We start from the raw sequence: 23,019 nt of genomic DNA on the forward strand, positions 1-23,019 counted from the left end.
GCAATTATTTCTGCATGGCATCTTGGAATTTATAACAAGATACGCATGTCCATCTAATTTGAAAGACATCCCCACAGTCTTACCTGCGATATAGAGGGAGGCGTTGCGGCTGGTAGCCTTGCCAGCGCTGTTCCTTGCCATGCAGGCGTACACGCCCTCATGTGACTGACTCCGCCTCCCTGGCACCACGCTGAGGAAAAAAAGGCTGCCCTCTGATAGGACGATGGGCCGTGATTGGCTGTCCAGCTTGTCCATCTCCAGGGGCTGGCCATTGCGGAGCCACTCAATGGAGGGCTCGGGTGTGCCGTCGGCGCGGCAGGAGAGGGTGGCGGGGCTGCCTACCTTGACCACCACATCTGAGGGGTGGTGGACAATCCGCGGGCGGACCTCCACCACATCCGTCCTCAGTCTGGAACCTGGAGGGAACAAGAACAGTGGACGGAGGAAAGATGGAGAAATTCAGGTTCTGTCAAAGTAGGCTATTGCGTCTGTTAATTCACAGAAGATCTGAAAATAGTTTATTACTATTACAATGCATACTATGCATTTAGCATCGAATGGGATCCAAGACAATTAAGTCATAGTTGTTTCCCATGAGAAGCAGTAGGCCTATAACTTCCATTGTCAACAAAGTCTAATAAATAGGCCTAAAGCTAACAAATAAAACCAGTAGAAAATATCCTGCTGAAAATGCAGGTTCTTTCAAGTTCAAGTTGTATTAGTCGTATGTACTGGATTGCTTCAATATATCCACATAATTTCCTACCTCATGATGCCATCTATTTTGTGAAGTGCACCAGACCCTCCTGCAGCAAAGCACCCCCACAACATGACACTGCCACCCCTGTGCTTCACGGTTGGGATGGTGATCTTCAGCTTGCAAGCCTCCCCCTTTTTCCTCCAAACATAACGATGGTCATTATGGTCAAACAGTTCTATTTTTGTTTCATCAGACCATAGGACATTTCTCCAAAAAGTACGATCTTTATCCCCATGTGTAGTTGCAAACCGTAGTCTGGCTTTTTTATGGCAGCTTTGGAGCAGTGGCTTCTTCCTTGCTGAGCGGCCTTTCAGGTTATGTCGATATAGGTCTCATTTTACTATGGATATAGATACTTTTGTACGATTTCCTCTAGCATCTTCACAAGGTCCTTTGCTGTTGTTCTGGGATTGACTTGCACTTTTCGCACCAAAGTACGTTCATCTCTAGGAGACAGAACGAGTCTCCTTCCTGCGTGGTCCCATGGTGTTTATACTTCCGTACTATTGTTTGTACAGATGAACGTGCAGGCGTTTGGAAATTGCTCTCAAGGATGAACAAGACTTGTGGAGGTCTACAATTGTTCTCTGGGGTCTAGGCTGATTTCTTTAGATTTTCCCATAATGTCAAGTAAAGAGGCACTGAGTTTGAAGGTAGGCCTTGAAATATATCCACAGGTACACCTCCAATTGACTCAAATTATGTCAATTAGCCTGTCAGAAGCTTTTAAAGCCATGACATCATTTTCTGGAATTTTCCAAGATGTTTTTAAGGCACAGTCAACTTAGTGTATTTACACTTCTGACCCACTGGAATTGTGATACAGTGAATTATAAGTGAAATAATCTGTCTGTAAACAATTGTTGGAAAAATTACTTGTGTCATGCACAAAGTAGATGTCCTAATCGACTTGCCAAAACTATAGTTTGTTAACAAGAAATTTGTGGAGTGGTTGAAAAACGTGTTTTAATGACTCCAACCTAAATGTATGTAAACTTACGACTTCAACTGTATATATGGGATCATCAGAACTCAGACATCCCAAATGGGCACTTTCCTAAATTTGCGTGCAGCAGGCCAGGTACTTCTATGCGTGCTCAGACGTGCACGTTCCCTGAACATTATCAGGACAGAGAAACCAGACAGAGACATGCTCATTGCTCACACCAAACAAAAGACAATTGCAAAATTTACAAAACTCATAAATGATGGTTATGTAAAAAAAAGACTACTGGTTTCTCACAAGGGTAGCAGGTTTTGAACTCTGCAAACTGTTTCACCTCTAAGAATGAGAACGGTAAATTATTAAATAATACATTAACAGAAATTAATGTAACCAAATGACAGGTATTAACGGTACAATTACTTGGCCTACTGGTGACATACAGTACCAGTCAAAGTATGGACACCTACTCAGTTTGGACACCTACTCATTCCAGGGTTTTTCTTTATTTTTACTATTTTGTAGTTTGTAGAATAATAGTAAAGACATCAAAACTATGAAAAAACACATATGGAATCATGTAGTAACCAAAAAAGTGTTAATTAAACAAATCAGAAACATATTTTGTCTTTGAGATGTTTTTTCTTCTCACCTTTATTTAACCAGCTAGGCCAGTTGAGAACAAGTTCTCATTTACAACTGCGACCTGACCAAGATAAAGCAAAGCAGTGAGACAAAATCAACAACACAGAGTTACACATGGGATAAACAAATGTACAGTCAATAAAACAATATAAAAACATGTGTACAGTGTGTGCAAATGAAATAAGGAGGTAAGGCAATACATAGGCCATAGTGGTGAAGTAATTACAATTTAGCAATTAACATTGGAGTGATAGTTGTGCAGATGAGGATGTGCAAGTAGAAATACTGGTGTGCAAAAGAGCAGAAAAACAAACACAAATTTGGGGATGAAGTAGGTGGTTGGTTGGATGGGTTATTTACAGATGGGCTATGTACAGCTGCAGCGATCGGGAAGCTGCTCTGACAGCTGATGCTTAAAGTTGGTGAGGGAGATATAATTCTCCAACTTCAGTGATTTTTGCAATCCGTTCCAGTCATTGGCAGCAGAGAACTGGAAGGAAAGGCGGACAAAGGAGGTGTTGGGTTTGGGGATGACCAGAGAAATATACCTGCTGGAGTGCGTGCTACGGGTGGGTGTTATTATGGTGACCAATGAGCTGAGTTAAGGCAGAGCTTTACCTAGCAAAGACTTATAGATGACCTTTAGCCAGTGGGTCTGGCGACGAATATGTAGCGATGACCAGCCAACGAGGGCATACAGGTCGCAGTGGTGGGTAGTATATGGGGCTTTGGTGACAAAATGGATGGCACTGTGATAGACTGCATCCAATTTGCTGAGCAGAGTGTTGGAGGCTATTTTGTAAATGGCATCGCCAAAGTCAAGGATCGGTAGGATAGTTTTACAAGGGTATGTTTGGCAGCATGAGTGAATGAGGCTTTGTTGCGAAATAGCTAGCCGATTCTAGATTTTATTTTGGATTGGAGATCCTTAATATGTGTCTGGAAGGAGAGTTTACAGTCTAGCCAGACACCTAGGTATTTATAGTTGTCCGCATATTCTAAGTCAGAACCGTCCAGAGTAGTGATGCTAGTCGGGCAGGCAGCGATCGGTTGAAGAGCATGCATTTAGTTTTAATAGCATTTAAGAGCAGATGGAGGCCACGGAAGGAGTGTTGTATGGCATTGAAGCTCGTTTGGAGGTTTGTTATCACCGTGTCCAAAGACAGGCCAGATGTATACAGTTACACAATAAATGTTCCTTTTGTTCTATAAAGATTATTTTTATATCCAAAATACCTCCATTTGTTTGGCGCGTTATGTTCAGAAATCAACAGGCTCGAGCGGTCACGACATCGCAGAAAATTCCAAATAGTTTCCGTAATGATCGAGGAAACATGTCAAACGTATTTTTGAAAAGCAATCAAATTAATCGTTTACCTTTGATGATCTTCGGATGTTTTCACTCACGAGACTCCCAGTTAGACAGCAAATGTTCCTTTTGTTCCATAAAGATATTTTTTATATCCAAATACCTCCGTTAGTTTGATGCATTATGCCCAGGAATCCACCTGAAATAGCGGTCACGACAACGCAGACCAAAATTCCAAATTATATCCATAATTTCGACAGAAACATGGCAAGCGTTTTCTATAATCAAACCTCAAGGTGTTTTTCAAATATCTATTCGATAATATATCAACTGGGACAGTTGACTTTTCAATAGGACAGGGAGGAAAAATGGCTACCTCTCTGTTTTGCGCAAAAATCACACTGAGCCAACAACTGACCACTTACGCAATGTGGACGTTTACGCTCATTCTTCAAAATAAAGGTCTGAAACTACGTCTAAAGGCTGTAGACAGAAAAAGGAATCTGGTTGATATCCCTTTCAATGGGCAATAGGGATGCATAGAAAGACAGGGGTTTCAAAATAAGAGTCACTTCCTGATTGGATTTTTCTCAGGCTTTCGCCTGCAATATCAGTCCTGTTATACTCAGACAATATTTTTACAGTTTTGGAAACTTTAGAGTGTTTTCTATCCTAAGCTGTCAATTATATGCATATTCTAGCATCTGGTCCTGAGAAATAGGTTGTTTACTTTGGGAGTGTTATTTTTCCAAAAATAAAAATAGTGCCCCCTAGCTTCAAGAGGTTAAGGAAGAGTGTTTTGAATACTGATGTTAACCTTTCTGATTATAACCTTTTTCGGGAAGACAGATCATCAAAAGGTGGGGGAGTGGCAATCTTTACCAAGGATCCCATTCAGTGCTCAGTTGTCTCCACCAAGTCTGTCCCCAAATAATTTGATTTGCTGGTTTTAAGCATTAAACTTTCAAATAGCTTTTTGTTGACTGTTGCTGGGTGCTATCATGCTCCATCAGAACCGGCCCATACCTTACCTGCCCTAAGCTCTCTCCTGACCCCTTACACTAAGTCTGAATTTGTCCTGCTAGGTGACTTAAACCTGGACATGCTTAAACCATCTGACCAAGTCCTAAAGCAATGGGACTCCCTAAATAGTTCTCACATTATTACCAATCCCACAAGGTATGACTCCAAACACCCCAAAAAAAGGCTACTCTCCTCGATGTTATCCTCACAAATAATCCTGATCGGTATCAGTCTGATGTTTTCTGTAATGACCTTAGTGATCACTGTTTTACAGTCTGTGTTCGCAATGGCTGCTCAGTGAAACAACCTGTCCCGATTTGTCATAGACGCTTGCTAAAAAAACTTTAATGAGCAAGCCTTCCTTCATGAACTGGCCTCTGTAAAATGGTATAGAATCAGCTTGATCAGCTCTGTCGATGACGCTTGGACTTTTTTTTATATTTTCAGTGGTATTGTTAACAAACACACCCCCATAAAGAAAATGTGAATTCAAAACTGGTTCAGCCCCTGGTTCGACCGTGATCTTGCAGAGTTACTCCACCTTAAGAATTACATTTGGCGAAAGGCTCGGCACACGCATACTCAGGTTGACTGGCTATCGTTCAGGCAAATGAGAAATAAGTGCACTCAGGCTATCCAGAAGGCCAAAGATAGTTACTTTAAGGAGCAGTTCTCTCTCTGTAACCCCAAGAAGTTATGTAAAACGGTTAAAAACCTGGAGAATAAACCCTCCCCCTCACAGCTGCCCATGTCCCTTAATGTTGATGATGTGGTTGTTACTGACAAGAAGCACATGACTAAGCTCTTTAAATCACCACTTCATTAAGTCAGGATTCCTATTTGACTCAGCCATCCCTCCTTGCCCATCCAACATTTCCTCATCGCCCACCCTTTCTAATGCGACTATCCCCGATGCTTCTCCCTCGTTTTCACCTGCCCCGCTACAAAGTTTCTCCCTGCAGGCAGTGACTGAGTCCGAGATGCTAAAGGAGCTCCTTAAACTTGAACCCCAAAAAACATCTGGGTCAGATGGTTTAGACCCTTTCTTCTTTAAGGTTGCTGCCCCTATCATCACCAAGCCTGTATCTCCTTTCTGGGGAGGTTCCCATTGCTTGGAAGGCAGACACAGTTTGTCCTTTATTTAAAGGGGGAGATAAAGCTGATTCTAAATGTTATAGGCCTATTTCTATTTTGCCCTGTTTATCAAAAGTGTTGGAAAAACTTGTCAATAATCAACTGACTGGCTTTCTTGGTGTCTATAGTATTATCATCTCGGGTATGCAATCTGGTTTCCACTCAGGTTATGGATGTGTCACTGCAACCTTAAAGGTCCTCAATGATGTCACCATTGCCCTTGATTCTAAGCAATATTGTGCTGCTATTTTTATTGACTTGGCCAAAGCTTTTGATACGGCAGACCATTCCATTATTGTGGGCCGGCTAAGGAGTATTGGTGTCTCTGAGGGGTCTTTGGCCTGGTTTGCTAACTCTCTCTCTCAAAGTGTGCAGTGTATAAAGTCAGACAATCTGCTATCTCAGCCACTGCCTGAACCCAAGGGAGTACCCCAAGGCTCGATCCTAGGCCCCACACTCTTCTCAATTTACATCAACAACATAGCTCAGGCAATAGGAAGCTCTCATCCATTTATATGCAGATGATACAGTCTTATACTCAACTGGCCCCTCCCTGGATGTTGTGTTAAATGCTCTACAACAAAGCTGTCTTAGTGTCCAACAAGCTTTCTCTACCCTTAACCTTGTTCTGAACACCTCCAAAACAAAAAGGTAATGTGGTTTGGTAAGAAGAATGCCACTATTTCCACAGGTGTTATTACTACCTCTGAGGGTTTAGAGCTTGAGGTAGTCACCTCATACAAGTACTTGGGAGTATGGCTAGATGGTACACTGTCCTTCTCTCAGCACATATCAAAGCTGCAGGCTAAAGTTAAATCTAGACTTGGTTTCCTCTATCGTAATCGCTCCTTTTTCACATTAGCTGCCAAACTAACCCTGATTCAAGTGACCATCCTACCCATGCTAGATTACGGAGACATAATTTATAGATCGGCAGGTAAGGGTGCTCTCAAGCAGCTAGATGTTCTTTACCATTCGGCCATCAGATTTACCCCCAATGCTCCTAATAGGACACATCACTGCACTCTATACTCCTCTGTTAACTGGTCATCTCTGTATACCTGTCACATACCCACTGGTTGATGAGCATTTATAAAACCCTCTTAGGCATCACTCCCACCTATCTGAGATATCTACTGCAGCCCTCATCCTCCACATACAACACCAGTTCTGCCAGTCACATTGTGTTAAAGGTCCCCAAAGCACACACATCCCTGGGTCGCTCCCTCTTTTCAGCAGCTAGTGACTGGAATGAGCTGCAAACACACTCAAACTGGACAGTTTTATCTCAATCTCAAAGACTCAATCATGGACACTCACACTGACAGTTGTGGCTGCTTTGTGTGATGTATTGTCGTCTCTACCTTATTGCCCTTTGTGCTGTTGTCTATGCCCAATAATGTTTGTACCATGTTTTGTGCTGCTATCATGTTTTGTTGCTACCATGCTGTGTTGTCATGTGTTGCTGCCTTGCTATGTTGTCTTCTTCGGTCTCTCTTTATGGAGTGGAGTGTTGTCTCTCTTGTTGTGATGTGTGTTTTGTCCTATATTTATATTGTATTCATTTTTAATTCCAGGCCCCCATCCCCACAGGAGGCCTTTTTCCTTTTGGTAGGCCATCATTGTAAATAAAAATTTGTTCTGAACTGACTTGCCTAGTTAAATAACGGTTAAATAAAATAAAAATAAACATACCTGAATTTGTCCAATAGAAACTCTTGTTTGCAACTAACTAATGATTACACCCTAGATCAGCTAGATACAGGCAAGATGCAAGGCAGTATTGAATGTGTCAATCACCGTCACCTTGATTACTCAAATATCTCTCGACCTGTGCACCTACGTTTTAAACTTTCATTCATAGGCTAGGTTGTAGCAACCTCATGATGGGTATAGGGAAACTTTGAGTATCATGTAGTAGCCTAAACCTATTGATGTTACGTTGAGCTGGGTGAATGGAATATGAATGACAGTCATCCAATATTCTGTAATAGACATAAGGCCATGCTCATAACAATAACAATTGTCCTCCCTAATCTTAAATGGCACCGACCACAACTGATGTGAGTGTGTGTGTCTGTTTTTCAGTATAAAGTACTCTGTAGCCACTTAGTGTGGACACTGTGGAACCCAGGTGGGGACACTGACACACACAGATTCCTGTTGAACACTTTGTGTTTAACAACCTTATTTTGTCAATAACAGTCTCCCTCCCTCACTTCATCCTTCTCCCCCCTTCTCCCTATATCAGCTGTGTCGGTGAACCCCTCCCGCACCCGAACTGCCTGCCTTACTTTTACCCCTACCCACATGTACACTGAACAAAAATATAAATGCAATGAGCATTAGTGAGCATTTTTCCTTTGCCACCTGATAGGTGTGGCATATTAAGAAGCGGATTAAACAGCATGACCATTACACAGGTGCACCTTGTGCACCATTGGCATGCTGACTGCAGGAATATCCACCAGACCTGTTGGCAGAGAAATTAATGTTAATTTCTCTACCATAAGCTGCCTCCAATGTTGTTTTAGCGAATTTGGAAATACTTCCAACTGGCCTCACAACCGCAGACCAAGTGTAACCATGCAAGCCCAGGACCTCCACATCTGGCTTCACTTGCGGGATCGTCAGAGACCAGCAAACCGGACAGCTGATGAAACTGTGGGTTCACAAATGAGGAATTTCTGCACAAACTAACAGAAACGGTCTGAGGGAACCTCAGGATTTTGATCTGACTGCAGTTCGGTGTCATAACCAACTTCAGTGGGCAAATGATCACTGATCCACGCCCCTACCTTTTCTTTTAAGGTATATGTGACCAACAGATGCATATCTGGATTCCTAGGTCATGTGAAATCCATAGATTAGGGCCTCCATGGTTTAGTCAGGGAAGATGAGAACCTTTTGGCCTTTGTATTCCATAGCTCGCTGTCATCCAAGTCGTAGAATGAGCTCCTTTTCCTGAAAGCAATGTACCCTTGCAATTATGGTGCGTGGCTTGGCACCTGGTGAGGAATTCGCCTGTAGAGAGCGGTGTGCATGGTCAATGATGAGCGGCTTAGGGAAGTTGTCGTCGCCCAGCAGCTTAGGAATGAGCTAGGACATGAACTCTGTGGGTTAACCTTGTTCTTCATCCTCCAAAATCCCCACAAGTTTGATGTTCAGCCTGCAACTGCTGCCTTCTAAATCGAGAACCTTGGCTTGGAGCGCCTTGGTCTTCTTTCTAAGCTGCGCGCAGGTGGTTTCCAGGCCTCCGATCCGGGTGTCATGGTCAGACAAGTCCTAATTGGCTGTGTCCATGCGGCTCTTCAGTTCGGCCTGTGCTGTCTTTAGAGACTCAAACTTTGTTTCGAGCCTGTCAAAATGATCGTTGATAAATTTATTACAGCCTCTTTCGTTTGTTGACACATTGAATCTTGTTGCTGGGTATTTGGAAAGTTAGCTCCATTTGAGTACTGAAGGTGACATCTGCTGCTTGTTGGGCCTGTGTAGATTTTGTGTAAGCTGTTCTGTTGGTTTTCGTCGCAATCTTTAACTTTTTTGCTGCTAGTTAGTGCCTGGGAATCATACTAAACAATGTGTATATATTTTTTGCAAACTTGAAACTCAAATGGTAACAATTAAAGATTTCAAAATAAGGGGAGAGGAGATTTGAAGGAACACTTCTACTCCATACGCATGAGCACTAGCACCCCTGATCTTGGGTCAGTTTTGAAGGCTAGATACAACAAGAGCCTCCATTGGCAGGCTCCCCAATGCTTTTCATACCATAAGTAACTCCCACTTTCAAAAATGAGTTTTACTGCGATGGAGACGACATTGTGGTACAGTATGACTCAGAGGCTAATGGCAGATGAAGAGATGAACAAACTCAAAGTGGAGCAAGAGTATAGTTAAGAGTCAGTATTAGTGAACTTTTACAGTACAGAGACACCACACCCAGAGGGTGCCCCTAGTCCAGGGTGAGCTCACACACTTAAGTAAGAACACCCAACACAAACAAGCAGAGACTCCGGCTACCAACAAACAATGTCTATTCTTAAGCCAGCAGCATTGGAATTCCCATTGTTTAATTGCCCTATGGTATTGTATGACTCCAAGTTGGAGGAAGTGGGGTGATTCTGCTGTACTTCCTGTATGGGACAGGAAGCTAAACCAGTCGAAAGGCCACCCCCCCTCCCCCCACTAAATGAGGCAACAAAAGCGCATTCACACAAACAAAATCAAGAGGGTTCAAAGGGAAATCCGTCACCTGTGCGCTGAGCGTTGGGCAGTGGCAGTGTACCCATGCTATTACTGGCCAGTCAACAATGCCCTTATTGAATGGCATTGTCAAAACATTTCAATCACATGGGCCAATGGGAGGGACTTGGGAGGATGATACCCTATTGATTCTAAGGCTTAATTGCAGATATGTACTATTGGATAAAAATCACAAACTTTGGCCATTGAGCTGCGATGGGCTATATGTGCCTGTGTTGATTTTTATATTAAAATATTCCAACTAGAACAACTAGAACTATCTGATGGATGCTTTCATCATGCATGAGAGGACTGTCAAGATCTTTTTCATAGGTTTTCAGATTTAATTTGCAACACTAGGCTAGCCATAGGCCTACTCCTGATCATAGGATAAGACAATCATGTCTGTGTCTTGCCATGTAAAGTCTATATTATTTTGGACAGAGCTATTTTGTGAGGAAGAAACATCTAAAAATCCTACAACTATTTTTTGAAAATCGAATATGATATTTTTACATGTTTATTATTTTCAAAATCTTTAGAATAGCCTAATAAATCTTTCCTAAATTGTCACTTCCAAATTGATTGGAATAACAATAGTGTGTCACACAGATGGGCTGACTTGGCAGGTGCTGTAGGTTAGATCAAGTGTTGATTATTTACTAAACAACAAAGTGCCATTGAAAAGTAGGAAAATTAAATGTAAAAATACATTTGTTCCTCTCTTGTTGAAAAAAGTAGGGGATAAAAAAAAATCAGTAACAGGAGAGAACTATATTAACTATTGATCATACAGTTAAGCCTAAAGTCTGGCTTTAAAAAGCTAAGCCTGTCAATAAACAAATGGGGACTCTGATACCACTAGAATTTCTGTTTGTAAACTGTTGTTGAGATAGTTATTTTGTTGAGAGAGAAACTTCTGTTGAGAATGAGTTCAAGTCACCCAGCCAATATAGGCTACAACTACGGTATTACAAACTTTATTTATTCCATTGATAGCAATAATGAGAATTAAATTAACACTAAATGCATTATCAGATATGGCATACAATCGATGTTTACCATAGATAGGCCTACATTACATATATCAGATCAAAATAAAAGCCTTACCTGCAAGGTTTCCAAGAGTTGCGAAAAATACCAGCAATCTTGTAAACACCTGTTCCGTCATTTTAAATGTTAGGTCACCAAAACACAGCATGTAAACAAATTCTTATTGCATCGTTGAACTATCTATCTGGTGCATATTATTTAACTTGAGGACGTTCGTTTCCTTTCAACTTTTACGCACGAACCAAATTTCAATTTGAGGAATTTCTAATCAAGATTGAATAAAATTGTTCAGATATTTCAATGTTTGTTTCGTTTGCCATTCCGTCACACAATGACTACCGCTTTATCTAGATCCAACAAAGCGCCAACGCAATTAGGAACAATCCCTCGTGACTATGATGCGGTCAGAATTGAGGTAGGCGAAGCCGCAACAAGTCACCGCTTTAAAAAAGCGACACTCCCACGTTTTAACTCCCTGGCTGGAAATGACTTTAATCGCATGAGGGGCTTATGCCACCGTTTTATCACCAACACCTGCTAAGCATTACAAACATAAATGGCAAGAAATGAAAAGGACTGCCACTGCATACATAGGCTAAACAGGATATATTGTGGTCCTCTTTGAACATCAATTGTTTCCTGAAACGCAATAATAAGATCATTTGCTTCTGGGGCACTTTAAAGCCTACCTTATTCGTTTACATTTATTTACATGTTCCCTTATTTGAAGTGCCAATTTCAGGGTTATAAATTATGGTAACCTACAGCAATATTGATCCACATAAGCTATATTGGTTGCCTGTATGTTTGGTTTCCTGCATTCTTAGAAGCTTATAATACAAACAGCCATGTGGACTGGTCTTCAATTTCCATGTTTTCTTCCATGTTTTCTTATTTGTAGCAGCAGTTCTGTCAACCCTACATGGTGAGGCAGGAAATGTGGAGGCTCCCATGTTTCTAAACAATAGATGTAAATGATATGATCTCATCTCTAATGAGCTGAAGAGATTTTACAGTTCTTGCAATCATGTCATATCTCATGGTTTATCATTGCATTATTTCATCTAAACTGAAAAGATGTTGCACAACAAGGAATTGGAAATGCAAGTAGTTGTTTTGTAGAGAGATGCAATGACAATAATATCTGCTAATATCGACAGCCTTATTTTTCAACTGAATTTAAATGACTTATGGAGAGGTTTGACTTGCTCTAGCCTACAGATTCATACAGAGTAGCTCTAAAGAATAACATATGCATTCAAATGTTCTTTTAGTATTTAGAGTTTTAATTGAGACAAAATGGATCTATTTTTTCCATCCTGCTACAAATCCACTCAGATATCATCACCAAGTGATGCATTGCAGCAGAAACAACAAGGAGGTCCTGCTAGAGCATAGCTGTGAAGAGAAAAGAAAAACAACTTCAGGAGCTAATAGTTACTTATCCCAATTACCCAAGATCCCCTGTGCAAACAGGGCTCTCAGAGGGAGAGAAGAGAGATAAAAGGGGGAGACTGCCACTGGTAGTTAATTCCCTCCCCAAAACCACATAGATAAAGTGTTGTTTAGTGAACCTGCCATTGTGTCGGTCTAGAAAGGCCCAGTCGAGGTGATGGACGCTTATATTGATCCAAGAACTCGGGCTAGATGGCCGTGGCATTGGCCAGATTTCAGCCATGAACAAAAGGTTTGGAGAGGCTGAAGGAAGATGGCTAGCCCTAAACACAATGCATGAAAATGGTGGTGGGTTAAAGATGTGCTGAGGGATGGCTTTAAAATTGACCTCTTTTAATTTTATGAAGTCTCAAAGGTCAAGGAGGTGTTGGAATGGGTGAGAGAGATGAATGGAATGAGAAAAATAATGTGTTTAAAAAGAGGGACTTAATGCTAAAAGCTTTTGAAGTGTTTTTTAAATTTTATTTCAAGCAAGCTAGTAATATATATACTTGCAACAGGTGCCTTTTAAGATGAGGATGATAATTTTTTCATGAGCATGGCCTTGTTTATATTACAGCATATTGGATGACTGTCATTCATATTCCATTCACAGAGCTCAATGTAACATCAATAGGTTTAGGCTACTACATGACACTAACATTTTCCCTATACTCATGAGGTTGCTCCAACCTAGCCTTTGAATGAAAGTTTACAATGTAGATGCACAGATTGAGAGAAAAATTGGAGAAATCAAGGTGACAGACAGTGACACATTCAATACCGCCTTGGCCACTTTTGCCTGCGTCTAGCTGATCTAGGGTGTAATCATTAGTCCAACCGTTGCAAACAAGAGTTTCTATTGGACCAATTCATGTATGTTTTTCCCAGTTTTATTTAATTTAAGAAATGTTTTTCAACAGAATCGGCGGAATGAATACACCACTGATCACACGCAAAGACAGTTCACTTTCATAGTAGCCACATACAAACAGCATGAACATTTGGCTCGTTGCATCTATGCACTCTTCTCACGTTTACCCTTCGCTTGTGGACTTCAGTGACAACACATCAGCTGTCTTTGACCAGACAAAAAAACCTTTCCATGCCAAACCTTCAGATCATAACCGCTAGACATCGTTGTCACCATATTAGCTAACAACGTTAGTAACGTCATAGTCAACCTAGCTACTAAAATAACGCGTTAGTAAACCCGCTACAATCATGCAGTACAGTGTACATTCAACAAGCAGCTTAGCAGTTACACCGGCAGGCCCTGGTGGCAATAAATTAATAAAACGCTTACCTTGACTTGACTTGAAAAAAATACAACAAAATATAGCTAGCTCTAGCTCTAACTCCCTCTCTTTCTTGCTTCTCCTTCATTTTTAAAGAAATTAATTTGTTCTAAATGGTTAAACTATTGTCTTTCTCTCTTTTTGAGTCAACTACTCACAACATTTTATGCACTGCAGTGCTAGCTAGTTGTAGCTTATGCTTTCAGTACTAGATTATTTCTCTGATCCTTTGATTGGGTGGACAACATGTCAGTTCATGCTGCAAGAGCTCTGATATGTTTGGAGGACATCCTCCGGAAGCTGTCATAATTACTGTGTAAGTCTATGGAAGGGGGTGAGAACCATGAGACCCCTAGGTTTTGTATTGAAGTCAACGTAACCAAAAGAGGATGGAAACTAGCTGTTCTCCTGCTACACCATGGTGCTGTTGAGGCTTCAGTAGACCTTCATTGCAACACAGTGTGTTTTAATAAATTATTTGTTGACATGTGAATATATTTAATATAGTTTTATCTAAAAAGGATAACTTTAATGTTTCACTATTTTTCTGAAATTCTCTGAGTTGTTGGTCCTCCCCTCACTCCTCTGAGGAGCCCCCACTGACTTGCAATCTCTTTTGAAGTGCTACGTCATTTTTATAGTTTGACCTGATTTTCAGTGTATATGATCACAAAAAGTAATTCGATTGAGGATATATTATTGTTTCATCAAAGTTACACTGTAAATCCCAATGTGCTGGTATTACTCAAAACCTTTGTGAAAACCCGTTGCACTACCATAGCAGAGTACAGTTACAGTTGATTTTGTAGGGGGTCCAGATTTGAGTTGTGTCAGGTTAAACATTTTGAGTAAGTCAAGAAATGTTTGAAGTACATTGATCTTTAAGCTCATTGTTAATTACATGCTACACTTAGTGTATTGAATGCTAAACAGATGTGTTAAGAAATTGTTAATACAAATATTTTGTAACTCAATTTTTTTTGTTACACAAACATAAATGTTTATTTTCATGCTGCTGCTAATAACACGTTAGTAGATTCATTTCTAAACATGAAGAGATTCCAAGTCATCTGTTTGAGCAACAATTGTTCCTTAAAACAAGTTGAAAGAAGAACGACATTCCAAACTTTTTGGCTGCAGTTTGAGGTTTTCAACAATATTGATGCAAATACAGCAACAAGAGTCAACGCCGGTGAATCTGACCCAAGTCATCTCATACTGGTTTTCCATCAATCGTCAAATACATTTTTCAGTGTCTTCCATCTTAAAGATGTCACGCATTGGTCCTCACACTGGGACACATGCTGAGTGCAATGTTTCTCATAACAGCTTGGCACAGGCAAAGCGGTCTCAGGCTACGATTAAATAATACACCAAACATGCAAATGACAACCTTAAATAATTCATATATAACTGATCATTTTTCATATGTATTTACATTTTCATTAGTAATTGGATAGAAAATATGTATGCATATTGACCAACATTAATTTGACTTTGTATGCAAACTTGATGTCTTTCTGTACTGTTATATAATTAGTCAATAGATTATAAAATATCAAATATATTACTTAATCAGTAATGCATTATAAATTAAGACACCAAATTGCATTATTAATTAATTATGTAGCCTAACTCCACAACTTCTATCCTGCACATGGAGAACTGTCTAGGCTAATAGCATCAGCACTCCACAACTCCAATGAACTCATCAATCATTCTTTGCTATGGTACAGGTTTCCCTCAAAAGATGTCTGAGGTAGGTCAGGGGGAAGGAAGGGGGGTGCTTACCTTTTCTCCGGTGTGGCTTGTCCCTGTGTGGCCGATGCTGCTGGTGTTCCAATCGATGACGGTCATGCTCCTTGACCGGTGTCTTTGACCCCTCGGCCAGTCCCGGCTCAGGTATACATGTGCATTGGCATTGACACTGGCGTGACCCTTCCGCCCAGATATAGAGCCAGGTCACCCAGAGCAGCCACCTGCCAACTTGCATCTTCTAGCCTCCGTGTCTTCCCTATCTGGATGACACAGCTCTACACTGAAGCTCCTAGCCTAAGGCACCATGCCTTACCCATGATAGACTTTGAGCCCAAACAGGCACAACTCAACTAGTCTCTCCCCTGACAACTCTTGGACCTCCCTGCGTTAAATTATTGGAGATTGTTATAAAGAATGTTTTTTCTTTATATTCCTTCCACCCCAGCTTTGTGATGCCCTTCCCTCCCTCCCTCCCTCTTTCTTTCTTTTTTGCCTCTCTCCTTGCTCTCTCACTCCTCTTTCTCTGTGCTTCTTTTTTCTTTGGGGGGTAAAAGAAGTTGGGGGGGAAACAATGATTGAAAAACAAGTTTCAGGCCCCATGCTGGGAGAGGAGGGCACGGAAGGGGACCAAATGGGTCCTGTCTTCTCCAACAACATCTGTGCCATTCGTTCTGCACGGAGAGGGGGGACCGAAAACAAGGCCTGGAGGGGGAGGAAGAGGGGAAACGAGTTTGGGCAGGGAGTGGGGAGATACAGAGAAGCCTGTTTCACCTAAGCTATACTGAACAAAAACATAAAAGCAACATGTAACTATTTCAAAGATTTTACTGAGTTACAGTTCATATAAAGAAATCAGTCAATTTAAATAAATCCATTAGGCCCTTATCTATGAATTTCACATGACTGGGAATACAGACATACATCTGTTTGTCACAGATACCTTAAAAAAGGTAGGGCCGTGGATCAGAAAACCAGTCAGTATCTGGTGTGACCACCATTTGTCTCATGCAGCGTGACACATCTCATTCTCATGGAGTTGATCAGGCTGTTGATTGTGCCCTGTGGAACTGAACACGCCATCATACACGTCAATCCAGAGCATCCCAAACATACTCAATGGGTGCCATGTCTCGTGAGTATGCAGGCCAATGGAAGAGCTGAGACATTTTCAGCTTCCAGGAATTGCGTACAGATCCTTGCGATATTGGGCCGTGTATTATCATGCTGAAGCATGAAGTGATGGCGGCAGATGAATGGCACGACAATGGGCCTCAGGTTCTCAGCACGGTATTTCTGTGCATTCAAATTGCCATCGATAAAATGCAATTGTGTTTGTTGTCCGTAGCGTATGCCTGCCTATACCATAACCCCGTCGCCACCATGGGGCACTCTGTTCACAACGTTGACATCAGCAAACCCCTCACCCACACAATTCCATACACATCGTCTGCAGTTGTGAGGTTGTTTGGACGTACTGCCACATTCTCTAAAATGTTGTTGGAGGCGGCTTATGGTAGAGAAATGAACATTCAATTCTCTGGCAACCGCTCTGGTGAACATTCCTGCAGTCTGCATGCCAATTGCACACTCTCGCAAAACTTGAGACATCTGTTGCATTGTGGTGTGTGATAAAACTGCACATTTTAGATTGGCTTTTTATTGTCCACAGCACAAGGTGCACCTGATCATGCTGTTTAATTCGCTTCTTGATATGCCACACCTGTCAGGTGGATGGATTATCATGGCAAAGGAGAAATGCTCACTAACAGGGATATAAACACATTTGTGCACAAAATGTATTTCATCTCATGAAACATGGCACCACCATTTTACATGTTGTTTATATTTTTGTTCAGTGTAGATCAGTTCCATTAATAAAGTGTCTACCAGCTGACTGATCACGTCCAGCACAATACCAGACAATACCACTTTCTCCACTCCATCAAAGGAATTTGATATGCATTGCTTCTCCACACCCATTGGTTTGTGTTCTGAGATTATTTCTTCAAGGGTGACGCACTGAAGTAGGCAGGCGGTATCTGTTACTGTGTGCCCCCCTTTCTTGCCCATAGTGTTTTAGACCGAATACTGGAGAGGGAGTGTTTCCAAACAAGTCTGACCCTCTCTGATAACTCTAAATACATTAATGCCAAAAAAGGGCAAGCCTTTGTTGGAGGATATTCAAGCTTTTCCGACAAGGAATATTACAATATGCCACGAAAAGTCAAATGCAAGATGAAAAAAAACTAGACATCAAGCCTGCAGCATTCTCATTTGCTGAGGTGGAGATAATTCATTTTCACTGGTGACAATTTACATTTTCGGAGCTCATGTATCAATTATCTGGCTGCAAGACAGCCAGTTCCCTTTGATGAGGAATACGTAAAAGGGAAAAAGGGCCACAAAGGGTTCTTTTTTCGCCTCTCGGTCTTCCTTTAACAAGGCAACTCAAACCCCCATTGCCCACCCCCCACTAGCGCAACTAGCCAGGCAAATTTGTAGCTGCCTGTACACACAGTATGAGCCCTCATACATCATCTTGGCTCAGCAATCACAATCAGACAAAAGTTTTTTACAACGACCTTGTCGAAACATTCTAGTCCGATGTTTCACTATTCAGTCCAGCTGGTTGGATACTAGAGAGGCCTTGGGGGGAAATAGGTAACAGAGCTACCGTGCTGGGCTAACACATCAGACCTGATCTTGGATTTTATCCCAACAACCTCGACTGTTTTTCACTTTGTGCCCTGTAACTGCTAATGGGCAATGACAGACTTGACTTTGATTAACTAAATGTCACTATGACTGGTCTCTTCAGCTGTATGCATCTCTTCCAGCAGTGAGCAGTACACATTAGAACACATAGCTAGCTGGATAGGAGACCAGATGCTGCTGGAAGTGGTGTTGGAGGGCCAGTAGGAGAAACCCATTCCTCTGGTCAAAAAAATAATATCCCAATGCCCCAGGGCAGTGATTAGGGACATTGCCCTGTGTAGAGTGTCATCTTTTAGATGGGATTTTGAAACGGGTGTCCTCACTCTCTGTGGTCACTAAAGATCCCATGGCACATCATACGAGTAGGGGTGTTAACCCTGGTGTCTTATCTAAATTCCCAATCATCGTGGCCACCTAATCATCCCCAGCTTCCAATTGTCTCCTTCCTCCCATCTGTAACTATTCCCCAGGTCATTGCTGTAAATGTGAATGTGTTCTCAGTCAACTTACCAGGTAAAATCAAATTAGATTTTAATATCTGGTTGGCTACAACATCTCCCTAGTGTGAATTCTGCTCCAAAGTCAAATTATTGAGTTGAATGAGCTATCACTATTCTATTTCAGGAGCATTTCTATGCCAAGTCAATAGTACAAACACCTCGTTCATCATTAGCCATTTCTTCAACACATTCATTGAGCATGTGATACTATTTAAATGAAAATCACTCTGACTCTGATTGATACAAAGAGCAAGACCAACAGGTGTGTCCTGTGACAGTCCTCCCTGTGTATGATCTAAAAACAGACCACCACGCACACATTTTATCCTATGTATCAGATATTTTTTGGGGTCCAGTGACCACCCACTACAGACAACCCATCTCGATCTCCATCATTTTGACCACAATCTTTCTAAAGCCTGACACTGTAGCCCCTTCCCCGGGAAGTGGCCAATGTTCGGACATCTTTCCCCCACAGGGACGCCCAAAGAGCCACGCTTCGCCCGCGATGGGGCGTCGGGTCCTAGCTGCCAGTGGGCCATTGGAGAGCACTCTGACCTCTAAATTGGGCCTTCATCTTCCCCCCGGGAGGAGCGGCTTTGGGGTAATCCCCTCCTGAGAAAGGAGTAAGAGGCAGAGGCGACGCCTGGTCCTGGGACTCGAGATTTGTCCCCGGGTGTGTGGGGCACTGACAGCACCCTCTGGCCTCGCACAAAGGGGGTAATGGAGCGAGACCAGGGCGGCAGTGAGAAAATCCACACTCCTCGGCCCAAAAATACATCAGCTGTTACCGGGGCAACCCGGCATCAAGCTAATTTCTACCCCCATCCCCCCCCAAAAAAACATTTCCCAGCTCTGGTGAAGCAGCCAGTCAAGCCAGGGTAGTGAGAGGACTCACTGGAGGTTTGGATGTTCCCAGAGTTCCACTCGTTGGGCAGGGAGTCCTAGTTCAAATTAAAGATTTAGAAGCAGCTCACACATTTTTTGACGTTCCCCTGTATAAGCCCTCGTCAAAAAATATCTTACGTTTTGAAACCTATAACAAATTAGCAATGGAGGCCTGCTGAAAACTTCCCAGCTGAGTGGATCTAAGATCTATCGTCAATACTGCCACTGCTAAACCATGGGCTCTTGTCTCCTATCAAACAGCATGGATGGGATGCTCTAACCTTGGGTCAGGATATTGGAGTACTGATAGAGGGTCTTCAGGGTTAGCTTGAGTAAGAGCAGAAAGGCTTGGTGAAACTGGCCATATCGCACAAGGAAGAGAGAGGGTGGGGGTGTGAAAGGCAGGAGTTCTGCTTGAGTGGATCTCAATGAGGATCTAGTGAGGAGGAGCACCCTCCCCTGCTTCAAAACTAAGCACCCACTCCCACATCCTGAGCTTTGCACACACCTCTTTGCCCCCACATCTCTCTCCCTCTTTTTTTCTCTCTCTCCAGTCTCCCCATCTCTTTGTATGTCCAGCTGGCTGCTACACAAAGGCTCTGGATCGAGGATCCAAATGAACCTCAAACCCCCAGACACTTTGTTCTGCCCATTTTCCCACTCCCTATTGGGAGTTTGTAAACAAAATTGAAAATGAAGAATGGATAAAGCAAAAAGAAAGAGTGAGAAAGAGTTATGTTTTTTAAAAGGTAAAGCATGGAAATGCACTAGGATCGGCTGGAGCAAAGAAGTTTGGGCTTGCATTTTACACAGGCCTTGTAACTGTCAGATTTAGAGCCTGAGGCATCTGAAAGATGTGGTGGTAATCAGTGGCATCTGCTGCATCGCGACCTTGAAATACCAACTGCTGTTGCAGGAAAAACCTTTCAAAAAGGACCATTTCAACGACAACTCCCACACATCTGAAAATAAATGAGTCTCTGATTACATTTCAACGCGTATGCCACATTTGTTGACTACACTAAGAGGTCAATCCTATACAACAAGTGTCACTATGCTTCAAAACATTCTACCTCTCTATAACATTCTTCAGTAACACTTTACTTGACACCCAGCGTCATAACACGTTATGACACGGTCATAACAGTGTCATAACAGCTCAACTTGTCATAACCTGTCATGACCCTTATATTTACACCTGTTGTGACATATTTGGTTATTTTATGTCTGGTTATGACACCTACAGAGTGTCAAAACCCACATTTTATCAAATGTATTTTTTCCCTGCTTTCGTTTGAAAGTCCTAGTTAAATAAAGGTTCAATAAAAAATGTAAGAAGTCCATTGTTGATGCTGGAAGGAATTCTTTACAGTCACTTATTTTTTACCATTATATTTTAAATAACTTGTAAAAATACACTGTCAGGAAGCATTATGACCATCATAATCATATAAACCAGATAAGCCTATCACGTACATTCCCTTCTTCTGATATCTGCTCCTGCATTCAACTCAGTCATCAGAAACAGAGCATTGGGGTAGGTGCATGTCTGACATCAATGTGTGCGCAATAACGATGATAATTGAATACTGTCCATTAAAGAAAATGTTATATAACATCACCATACTGTTGACAAGTAGGCTGTGGTGGAATGGAATGTTTTGCCTTGTAGGTGTCATAACCTGCCTTAAAATAATGCAATATAGATATGTCACAACAGGTCTAAATATATGTGTCATGACCATATTATGACAGGTTATGACAGCTGTTATGACATATGACATGGTTATGACCGTGTCATAACGTGTTATGTCGCTGGGTGTCAAGTAAAGTGTTACCCGTTCTTCTACCCCTCTATGGCTAAGATCATGTTTTGTGGAAATCACACACTCAAGTACAAGCAAGGAGCCCCCCCCTTGGGTTGGTCTCAGATCCATCCCAGGCCAGGCTCAACTAGCACCCGTTTCCCAGCCTGTGTGAGAGGGACCGTTCGTAGTAGATGGGCCTGACCGTGTAAAAAAAAAAAGCCTGTGTGGGGAAACATGGGCCGGAACTAATAGGATTGGTTTTGATTCATTAGACTCGCTTTCATCATCCTGGTTGGAATTTCACTGCACGTCCCGTCGGGCTTCACACTTTAAATGGGGGGCTGCAAGGTTCCAAAAGGGGGCTGAACACTTGTAATTGAGCCCCTACATTGCAAAAAGCTTCATACTATGTGGAATCATTAGCAGTGCTATAATAATGTCAATGTGCAACAGTACGGTATGATAAACAAATGATCGATGACAACAGGAGAGCTGGCATCCTTACATCTGTGGGTTACTAGCTATACCCTAAAGGGCAAAGGAAGCATGTTTGTTTCATTGTGTTATGTTAGCAATAATAGACCCCTGGTGTAACCCTACTGCAGGGTTTCAAACTCGATCCTCAGAACCCCAAGAGGTGAACGTTTTGGTTTTGCCCTAGCTGATTCAAATAATGAATTAATCATCAAGTTCTGGTGCCCTCTTTGCTGCTATAACAGCCTGCACACTCTTCTGGGAAGGCTTTTCACTAGATGTTGGAACATTGCTGCAGGGACTTGCTTCCATAGAGCGACAAGAGCATTAGTGAAGTCGGGCACTGATGTTGGACGATTAGGCCTGGCTCGTAGACGGCGTTCCAATTCATCCCAAAGGTGTTCGATGGAGTTGAGGTCAGGGCTCTGTGCAGGCCAGTCAAGTGAAAACTAATTTCATGAAGCTTCCAACAAACAATTATTGTGCTGAAATATGTTCCAGAGGAAGTTTGGAACTCAGTAGTGAGCGTTGCAACCAAGGACAGGTGATTTTACCACACTTAGCACACGGCGGTCCCGTTCTGTGAGCTTGTGTGGCCTACCACTTCGCGGTTGAGCCATTGTTGTTCCAAGATGTTTCCACTTCACAATAACAGCACTTACAGATGAGCTGGGCAGCTCTAGCAAGCCCGAAATTTGACGAACTGACCTGTTGGAAAGGTGGCATCCTGTGAAGGTGCCACGTTGAAAGTCACCGAGTTGTTCAGTAAGACCATTCTACTGCCAATGTTTGTCTGTGGAGATTGCATGGCTGTGTGCTTGATTTTACACACCTGTCATCAACGGGTGTCGCTGAAATAGCCGAATCCACTATTTTGGCCATTTATTGTAGTTTTTCTTGAATTTCAAGGATCTTCTACAAAACTGGCCTCCCAGTATCACACATTACCGTTTTGTTAGTGTGCGAATGTTACGGGACAGTTGGTATACTGTATGATTAGTTTGCCGTCCTGGAGATTACATGTCCAGACAG

At 42.1% G+C, this 23,019-nt stretch overlaps 1 protein-coding gene across 3 annotated transcripts in view; it reads right to left on the minus strand.

Annotated features, from left to right (window-relative positions):
• The window catches only part of robo4 (roundabout, axon guidance receptor, homolog 4 (Drosophila)), a 45,984-nt gene extending 29,966 nt beyond the window's left edge, over positions 1–16,018 (minus strand). For 2 of the 3 annotated variants that reach the window (XM_024393770.2, XM_024393772.2), the window contains exons 1-2: positions 15,636–16,018; positions 84–416 (exon numbers count right to left, since the gene is read on the minus strand). In XM_024393770.2, the coding sequence (XP_024249538.1) occupies positions 84–416; positions 15,636–15,837 (535 nt within the window). In that variant the 5' untranslated portion in view covers positions 15,838–16,018. Of the gene's footprint in view, positions 1–83; positions 417–11,169; positions 11,526–15,635 lie in introns of those variants that run through there. The other variant, XM_024393771.2, reaches the window with a different exon arrangement.
• Between the last annotated feature and the right edge of the window lie 7,001 nt (positions 16,019–23,019).

Source organism: Oncorhynchus tshawytscha, linkage group LG30 (assembly GCF_018296145.1).
Source record: "Oncorhynchus tshawytscha isolate Ot180627B linkage group LG30, Otsh_v2.0, whole genome shotgun sequence".
Lineage (NCBI taxonomy): Eukaryota > Metazoa > Chordata > Actinopteri > Salmoniformes > Salmonidae > Oncorhynchus > Oncorhynchus tshawytscha.